The 9460-nt window shown below is 53.4% G+C and overlaps 1 protein-coding gene and 1 long non-coding RNA gene across 13 annotated transcripts in view; one reads left to right on the forward strand and one right to left on the reverse strand.

Annotated features, from left to right (window-relative positions):
• Positions 1-5143, reverse strand: part of LOC123375684 — a 28505-nt gene extending 23362 nt beyond the window's left edge. For both annotated transcript variants that reach the window (XR_006581559.1, XR_006581558.1), the window contains exon 1: positions 4811-5143. This is a non-coding gene — a long non-coding RNA (uncharacterized LOC123375684). The remainder of the gene's footprint in view (positions 1-4810) is intronic.
• Positions 1-9254, forward strand: part of ASTN1 (astrotactin 1) — a 239963-nt gene extending 230709 nt beyond the window's left edge. For all 11 annotated transcript variants that reach the window (XM_045026814.1, XM_045026803.1, XM_045026804.1 and 8 more), the window contains 3 exons: positions 1768-1868; positions 3486-3669; positions 7683-9254. In XM_045026814.1, the coding sequence (XP_044882749.1) occupies positions 1768-1868; positions 3486-3669; positions 7683-7917 (520 nt within the window). In that variant the 3' untranslated portion in view covers positions 7918-9254. The remainder of the gene's footprint in view (positions 1-1767; positions 1869-3485; positions 3670-7682) is intronic.
• Positions 9255-9460: the final 206 nt, after the last annotated feature.

A 9460-nucleotide genomic window follows, 5' to 3' on the forward strand; every position in this document is an offset into this window, starting at 1 on the left:
CTCCCAAGCTTGCTCCTCATCTTTTTTGGGGGCATGGAGAAAGGGAGCATTCATTCTCCATCCCTTTGCATGGCAAGCCACCCCCCTATTTGTTCATGCTGGATGTGCTCCTGGAACGATGCACAAATATTAAATTATCATCACCACCATGTTGGCTAAACTTGCCAGGGCTGTCCACTCGGCTGGGCAGCATTTCCCTGTCGGTGACGCAATAACTTCTGAATGCCGCGTTTGATCGAGTCCGGAAAAAGTTCAAGACCTAGAGGGCAAGAACCCTATTGATTTTTGGGAAAATGGGGAAACCAAAATGGGGATAAATGGATGGAGCCCCATCAGCTGTTCAGCACAGCCACAGCTTCATGCACCTCTGCAGTTGTCTGAAGACCAAAGAACTGTTTGATGGCACCTGTTAATGTCTTCCAGCCTAACGATACCCCATCTCATCTTGCCTACCTCCCAGTAGGGTATAACATGCTTACACCCTAAATGATTCTTCTCCCAGACAGAAGGAATAACGGTGGAGGAAGGGGAGTGGGAGGGAACACAGCCCCTCGCATGGGGGAAGGAGCAGACAAAGCCTCTGGCAAACGGGCTGGGGGGATTGGTGTGATTAGGGATGTGGGGCATACAGAGCAGCTGGCATGGGCAGAGGAAGAATGGGGAACCCTGGTATGGGAGGAGGTAATGAGGGGTTCCCAGAGCCCCATGGATGAAGGAGACTCTGAAATAGATTGGGGTGGAGGGTGGCACACAAGAGGTTGTGAGGGGCAAGGAGCCCCTGGTATATGCCAGGAACTGGGCCTACACAGGCTGAGAAGTGTGCAGCCCCCTCAGTTTTTATCCCCCGGGGGTGTCAGTGGAGAGGGGAATCCAGGCACAGCAGCATGTGGGTTTCCCCCTCATCTGCACTGGAGGGTTATTTCCCAATTGCAGTCATGACCCAGCTGCTGATGGCAATGCCATGGTCCGTAGATTCAGAGATGTGAAGCCCAGCAGCAGCCACGCAGAGCACGCGTGGCAGTGCTGGAAAGATCCTTAACTCCCGTCCTTCTTACACCTGCTTGACAGTATTGTCCAGCCTCGCCTTCTGCCAGGCCCACAGTATGACTCCAGTCCACATGGGATGTAGACTCTCACTGAGCTCCTGGACTGATGCCTGACCTACCTACAGCCCCATTCCCAGAATGGGTGGGGGGCATGCTGCCCTGGCTGCAATGGAGGAGGCTCATGATGTGGTCACACCAAGGCTGCTGTAATTCTGTTCTTTCCTTGTCCCCTCCTCCAAGGCTGGGCCCAAGGTGGAGTTTACGCACAGTGAGCACCTCAGATGGCATCAGGATGGAAAGAGCAGGCTCTTCATCTGTTAGCTGTCTCTTCCCTGCTGCTGGCCGGGGCTCTGCTCTGCATCATGCACCAGGGCTCTTGTGAATTGGCAGCGTTGTCAGTGCCTCAAGTACCAGCCCCAGCAGAGAGCTGCCTGCACTAGCTTCAGGTCACTGTGCTGCAAAGGAGATGCCAAGCCTCTTGAATTGAGTTCTCACCTCCCACTGGGTCTGCATGGAAAAGCAGCACAGGCCAGTTTGGGGCACCTGTGTCAAGCAGAGTGAAGTGACATGCATGGTAGGACAGCCCCTTATCTCCCAGGCAATTAGTTGCATACATTCCTCCTGATGGGGGGTCTGCCGTGTGCACCTGCATGTTTGAACTCCAGATTCCCCAGTCTGTCCGTCGTCTCCGTGCTGTGATAACATCTCCCCTCTCCTCCAGGTTCACGCTTTGGGGAGTTGATAACACGGGGAGACGCTCCAGGTCAAGTGATGTGACGGTCAAGACCCCATGCCCCGTGGTAGATGATGTGAAGGCTCAAGGTAACAGTGGGGGTGCTTGTGGGGGTGCTTAAGGGGGTGCCCCCCTCTCCCCCTGGCAAAGCCCTGGTCTGACGTGCTGGACTTCACTGCAGCGGATTGTCAGAGCATGGTTAAGCAGAACACAGAGCAGGCGAACTCCCCCTCTTTTTTTGTTGGGCTAGTTGAAGAGATATACCCAAGCCAAAGCATAGGTGTGAACAGCCCTGAAGTTGGGTGGAATCCAGACCCTGGTTGTTTTTGGCATCTCTGTAACAGGCGCACCTGAAACTCCAGAACTGAACACCCCTTCTCAGATCCAGACTGTCCCTAGTTATCTGTCTGGATCAGACTGCAAGACCCTTGGGGTAGGAACTTTGGCCCAGATCCTCAATGGGAACTAGGCACCTAAACATCTGAGGTTCTGGGCCTTTGTCGTCATCTTTGTCCATGCCTACCTACAGCACGTCATTAGTAAATAATGACGATAAAGCGTAATGAGAACGAAGCACCCTCTTGAGGCTCTATGCGTCTGATCTCAAAGGTTATGGGGACTTTGGAGGCTCTTGATGTAATTATTGCCTGAGGACGCATGGCTGCTTCTCTGTTGTTCATGCCGGGACAGAACCTTGTTAGAGGCAGTGGGAATCAGGTCAATACATCTAGATTGTGCTGGTGGAATGAGTGTGTTTGTTTAAAAATAACATCTCATTCTGCTTGGATGGGAGGTAATGGGAAGCATTGTTCTGAGTGTGGGATGGGATGACTGGTGATGGGGGTGACAGCCCTACTCTTCTGAATAAACCAGTTCAGATCCCACTCAGCAATAATCAAGTGGTTCCCACACGATGGCTATCAGTTAGGTGGCCTCTCCCAAGCATCAGATCTCAGCCCCGTTCCCATTACTACAGCAATAATTCGCTGTCCCAGTAGACAGCATCGTCCATTTACGGTTCTCAGAGTGTGGTATCTTGCCCGAAAACCGAGCACCAGAGCCAGCAGCAATTGGAAGCCTGATTCGCTAGAGAGACCAGGGTGTGAATGGTTGCAGGAACTGTGGCTGGAGTCCCTCCAGGTTAGGATCAAGGCTGGTGGGAGGGTGAGTGGATGGAAACTTGCCTTGCCATTGGTTGTTCAGGCTGATGGTGAAGTGTTAGAAAAGTCCCCAAAGGGTTGGACATATCTATGGCTAGAACAAAAAAATTCAGAGTCCATGAGCTTCGACAGGAATAGAAACCCTCCTGCTTCAGGGCATAAGCCAGCCTTAGTGATGGGGGTTAGGAGGCATCTTCACCTGGGCGCGGGTTACCTCATAAGTGCCTGTTGCAGGGTTCCTTGCACCTTCCTCTACAGCAGATGGTATTGGCCACTGTCAGAGACATGCCATTGGACTAGAGGGACCACAGGTCTAATCCTGTATGTTCCACTGTCCCTCCTTCTAGAATATGACCTGGTGACACGGTGTAAGTTCCAGGACACCCGGGGGGAAATCCTGGCCTTATTGACATCAGTAAGAGTTTGCTCCTAGTGGGTTCAGGATTTTGCCCCAGGGCTCTTTACTTGATATCTGACCTGGTGTGAGGCTATAATTCCTTTCTGTCTGACAAACGCACTGACAGCCCTCTCTGCCATCCTACCCAGAAATAGCAGACAAGATCTACAATCTCTTCAATGGCTACACCAGCGGCAAGGAGCAGCAGACAGCCTACAACACTCTGCTGGACCTGGGCTCGCCCAGCCTGCACCGGGTCCTCTACCACTACAACCAGCACTACGAGAGCTTTGGGGAGTTCACCTGGCGGTGTGAAGATGAATTAGGACCCAGGTAAGCCTGATAGCTGTGCCGGCTAGCGTAGCAGCTCTGCCTGACCAACACACCCCTGAGACTTAGTTACCATTAGGAAGGTTAGATTTGGCAGATTGTATTACTGTGGCACATATAGGCCCAAAATGAGATCCAGGCCTCACTGCAGTTACGAACTGCACTGCTGCTGTGCCCCAGAGAGGACTCAGATGTGGGGGAGGGCACGTGGCATTTGCACTGCCCCCCCCCCCTTCCCAGGAAGGAGAGCTTCAGACTAGGTCTAGGGCTGCACGGGATGTGGTTGTAGAGGATACAGAAACAGAGGGTGAGATCCACTATCTCAGCCCTCTCTGGCCAACTCAACCCTTGTTGATGTGACTTCCTGAGACCAGGGAAGAAAGATCAATAAAAAAACCATGAGAAGAGGGACTTTGACAGGCACCATAGAGTCCAATCCTTGAGACTACGGAGTCCAGGAGATTACGCTTGGGTGAATGATTCTCAGAGAAAGGAGACAGTGCAGGGATGGGCCAGACCCCTTCTATCCCACAACAGACACCCACTAGAGAGCAGAGACCAGAACACTGTGGTCAGGTGAATGCAAGGCTTTCTTTAGTTGCTGTTTCCATAGACTCTTAACCTCCTTTCTCTGTGCCCCGTCCTGGGTACTCTGAACAGTAGCTCCAAGTATTCACAGCGCATCCCCCAACTGCCCAGCCCTCACCCTTTCACTGGCCATCTGTGAATCTGCTTGTGGGCACCTTGTCCCATGGCAACCATTCACCTGTTGAGGAGTCTTGCATGCTGGGTGAGAGCAGCAGAAGCCAGTATCGCCCTGGGCTGAAGCTGTCTCAGTGTCTTCCAGTGTGTGTTTTGGCGGAGTGATTTCCCAGCCTCTGCCTGCAGGCAGCTTGAAGGGGGGGAAGGGGGAATTCAGACAGGAGGCAATGGGACTAAGAGTTTTTCACCTTCAGGCACAACCATGGAATGGGTGAACTAACGCTCAGACTACAGCCAAAATCAGGGTGGCTTTAAGTCCCAGACAAACCTACAACCACCAGCCCTTGTCTAGGAGAGGCAGGTGGGCCTGGGAACCACAGCACTCACACAGCCACCTTCTCCCTCACCCTGAGCTCCAGCTCCACCCTCCCCCACATCTTACCTTCAGGTGTCTTCAAGTGGGACTGGGACTTGCATCTGCCAGGCTTTGGGGGGGTATCAGCTTGGCCCACGGCCTCCCCTGGGCCTGGGAAGCTTTTCTCATCCCCTCCTCCCCAGTTGCCAGGGGGCACTGATTGGTCGCTCTCTGTCCTTATGTCGCTCTCCAGCAGATTCCCAGGGAGGGCCTCTGCCTCCTGTATCCTCAGCACATTTCCTGGTGAGGACAGAATGGCCCAGAGCCCACAGACAGACACAGCACCGAGAAGCTGGGAAAGAACCTCCGTCCTGCTGCAAAAGCCATGAGACTCTGCAGGGGCAGGCAGTACTCAGTAATCTCCATGGTTGCATTCAAGTATTAGTGGGTGTCTCCTCTTGTGTACAGTTGCTAGGGAACCTCCAAGGCCACCTTAACTCCCCAGTGCTAAGAAGACTATTAAGCCTTCCTTATACTGGATGAGCACTGGGGCGGTTTCCGCTCTGTGCTTGCCAGCTGTGTGGGGTCTGGGCCATTCTGGCCCGCCAGAAAAGATTCAAAGACACCCCCGCACCACCACCACCTGGCAGCTCTCCCAAAGCTGTATGGGGGGTGAAGACAGCTACTAAGAAGGCCCCCCCAAGACATTGAAAGGTGTGGCATGGGGTTCCCAAGGCCTGGGGGGGGGGTGGGGTTAGCTGAGTGGTTAGGTGTTCTGGGCAGGGGTTGCAGCTTCTTTTCAAGGTTCAGGTTCTTGTAGAAGTGGCTGTTCCAAGAAGTATGTACATTGCCATCTTTGGGCATAGGCCCTGCTGGGGGAGGGCTGGTATTTTACATACACATACTGACCCCTGCAGGTTTCATGTTGCTCTTCCTCTCTCTCCTTTCTTGAAACTGAGCACCAGGAGGTAGTGACCAAACATCATTCCGCTCCAATGGTGGCTTCTGTGGTGGCCGCCGCTTGCTGGGAACTAGACTAACCCCAGACAGGCGACCTTGTCACAGAGCCAGTACCAGAACTGGTCCTGATTATCCTCCCCTTGGGCACTCTCAGCGGAGGGGCCAAGGGCTGACTGGAACGTGGAGAGGGGAACTCCGCTGTCGTCCCCAGAGGCAGCCCCTTTCAGTCATGGTGGAGGTAAACCGGCACGGCGTGGTGTACAGTATAGGGGAGAAGTTTAGTCTCCAGGGCTGGCAGTGATCAGCACTGAATCCACTGAATCTTTTGGTTGGTTTGAATTTCAAAGAGGAGAGAGCAACAATGCAGGCAGGTTAACATCATCCCCCTGGAAATGTTCAAGCATTTGACATGAAATGACAATTTCTGATGAAGTGTTTGCAGCTCATGCTGTTGGAAAGGAACGCTGAGGCAGCTGCAGAGGTCTCTGGTGATGACAGAGTTCAGAAGCTGGACCTCTTGGTTGATCCTCTGCTAGAGTGAAGCATGCAGGCTGGTGGGGACAGGAGAAATCATTTGCAGATGACATCATTTAGCCAGCAGAGTGTTCATTTGACTACTCTCTGGTACTCCTTGGGTTCCTGGATACAAACCCAGGCCACTTGGACTCCTGAGTGAGCTGTCAGCAGGATGGAAGGTGCTGACTCCTATGCTGTTCCTGGGCATGCTTTGTCAGAACGCGCTTGTGTCACTTCTCGGCAACACTGGTTTGTAAGCAAGAGGTTTGGGGCTAGAACCATGGCCATTCCCTCCCGCCCCGTGAAGGCGCACAGAGTGCAGCTAGCCAACCACCTGCTCTAGAGAAGAACCAGCCAGGAGGGACACGTTGCCTCCCAGCAGATCAACAGTGCCTGCTCCAAAGCCCACTGAAGTTAATGGGAGTCTCTCAACTTCTGTAGGCTTTGGATCTGGGCCTTAGTAACTCCGGGCCTCATGCTGTATGGTGCCTTGCCTACTAGGGAGTGCTGAGCGCCTCCATTGCTAGCCAAGTGCTCATCGCCTCCCAGGAGACATCACCTTGCTCATCTGGGCCTGTCGGGGACTGGGAACAGGCTTCTGCAGCCTGGTACCTCCAGGTAGCTGCCTTAAAACCACCCATGTCAGTAGCAATCATCTAAAGCCTGCAAGGAGCAAGTGGTGGGATGTTCTGCCACCTTGCAAGGGAGAGCACCATGGTGGGCCAGCCTTGATTCCACCTTGCTCTTAGCCCACCAGGGATAGTAGCTGGCAGCTCTGGAATGGGGACAGCAGGCTGGCCTGGTTCATTGACCCCCTGCCCGCCAGGATCTCCCACTGGCGAGTGGGAGATCCTGGCACACACCTACCTGCAGTGCACCAGGTTGCAGCTCCTCTTTTGGTTCCTTCACAGCCTCCTGCCTAGGTTGTGGCTGCACTTTTCCTCCTTTGGGTGGTGCCTGCAGCTCCCCGGACTCCTTCATGGAGCGGTGGGCACTGTCCTGTGTTCTCTGCTCAGTGTCCCATCCAGAACTCTGTCTAAACTTTAGATCTCCACTCCCGGCTTATTGTGTGTGGTCCTACAGACTCCGTTGTATTCTGGGCTCTGGGGCCCCACCCTCGATTGAGCGGGGTGGGCCTCTCGTCCTACATGAACTTAGCCCCCACCCTCAGAGAAACAAAAGCTGCGAGTGACCAGGGGGCTGAGATGGGGACAGAAGCATGGTGGCTGGGTGTGGGGTTGGTGCCAGTTTCGCTTTTCATCCTCAGCATTGACACTGGTCCGCCCTGCTCCCTTCGGCAGGGAGACATTGCATTCAGGTGGCATGGAGATTTATGGGGACACAGGACTGTTATCCTCGTTCTCCAAGGCCTTTTCATGGTCTGTTTAACGTTCCCTGCTTCTCTCTTTTTACACCTTCTCTCCCTCCCCCCCTTACCTCTTGTCCCACCACCTCTCTGGCTTCTCCTCTGTCCTCTCTTCAGGAAGGCCGGCCTCATTCTCTCCCAGCTTGGGGACCTCAGTGGCTGGTGCAACAGCCTCCTTCAGGAGCCCAAGATCAGCCTCCAACGCACGTCGCTCAGGTATCTTGCCTGCCGCTACAGCGAGATCAAGCCGTACGGACTTAACTGGTCGGAGCTGAGCCGGGACCTCAAGAAGACTTGCGAAGAGCAAGCGCTAAGCGTCCTCTATAATGACTATGGAGACAAAGACAACTGAGGGGTTGAGGAACCACTCTCAGGCCCCTAAGAGGCAAGCAGGAGAAAAGAGCATTTGTGGGAGTTCTATAAATGGATCTGCAGGAGGTCAGTGAAATCTCCCAAGACAAAGCTTAAACCAGGGAGGGAAGCTACTGCTCTTTGCAGGACTTACCCGGTATTAAACTCAACACAGCCAATAGCCTTTCTAGTTGGAGGTCTCGTGAGACCCAGTTTTTGTTTGTTTTGCTCATTTTACCAAGAGGTTCCTTGGACTGTAGGTGAACATATACTCAAGAATGAAAGATACATTTTTAAAGGTTCCAGCCTACAACTCCCACCCACATTCCCCATGCAGCGTGAAAGAGAACAAAATCAGAACAATAGAAGCCAGGCAGGGAATTAATAAACCCAGCCTCTCAATTAACATCAGGTCTGGAAAAGCAGAAAAAGGGCATCAGCGTCAGCTCTTCCCCATAAGGATCCAGCTCTGAGATTAGATCTGATAACAGAAAAATCACTGCAGTTGTAAAGCACAAGCTCTGGACTGCAGCAGCAATAATCTTCGAACCAACACAGGGTATGGAGGGCTTGTAGCACCCTCCCCCCACCCCCTTCATTCCTTGCTCGTTTTCCAGAGTCCCTGATCTTGGCTCTGGGCTGGGATCCTGCAAGGTCCTTCCAGTTCGTAGTCAGCTCCAAATGGCATGTCGGGGTGGTCACTGAGGTTAACAGGGCAGTAGCAATGTGCTTTTCACTGCACCGCATGTGTGTCCTTCTTTACCAAAGTAACAGCTGCTAAGCAGTGATGAGTTTGGGCAGAGCTCTGGCTAAAATGTAGATGTTTGGGGAGCATTTACCCTGGTACCAAACCTCAGCCCATGGCACACTATCAGCTTCAAAGGTGCCACCCAGCGTGACCAGTAGGATTTGGGGAAGGGAGGGTGAGAGGAACCGTGGGATTGTTTCCATTTTGCAGCAGAGGTTGTCTCCTTATCTTCAGATCCCTCTCCACTTAGCAGACAGTGAAACTCCACCTGGAGTGTGGAATGCATTGGGCGGCAGGGGGAGCCATGAACACACACCGAGGAGCGGCTTCCCAGACACCTGGCTACCTACTGAAGAGATGCAGTCCAACCTCCTCTTGGGCTTATTCTTTCATGAAAGGTTAAGCATTTGAAAAGTGACTTCAGTAGAGCACCTGGGATTAATCTGGCTCTTTTAAGAGCGCTCCCTACCCCCAGAATAGGGCTGCTCTTAGTTAGATTGCTCTTTCTTGCCACAGCTCACAAGCATGTTCGTTGCGGGTACTGCAGCATGAGGCATCGGCACCGACTCTGTGGGTGCTCAGCACCCACCAGCCACAGCTGTTCCCTGCCCCTGCTTGGCAGCTCGGGGAGGGACTTGGGTGAGGGTGGAGAGTGATTGGGGAGCGGGAAGAGGCAGAGTGAAGGTGGGGCCTTGGGGAAAGAGGTGGAGTGGGGGTGTGGCCTCAGGGCAAAGCAGGGGTGGAGCACTCCCAGGGGAAAAGGAAAAGAAGGCACCTGGGGCATGAGGAGCTAACC

This window comes from Mauremys mutica, chromosome 8 (genome assembly GCF_020497125.1).
Source record: "Mauremys mutica isolate MM-2020 ecotype Southern chromosome 8, ASM2049712v1, whole genome shotgun sequence".
Taxonomy (NCBI): domain Eukaryota; kingdom Metazoa; phylum Chordata; order Testudines; family Geoemydidae; genus Mauremys; species Mauremys mutica.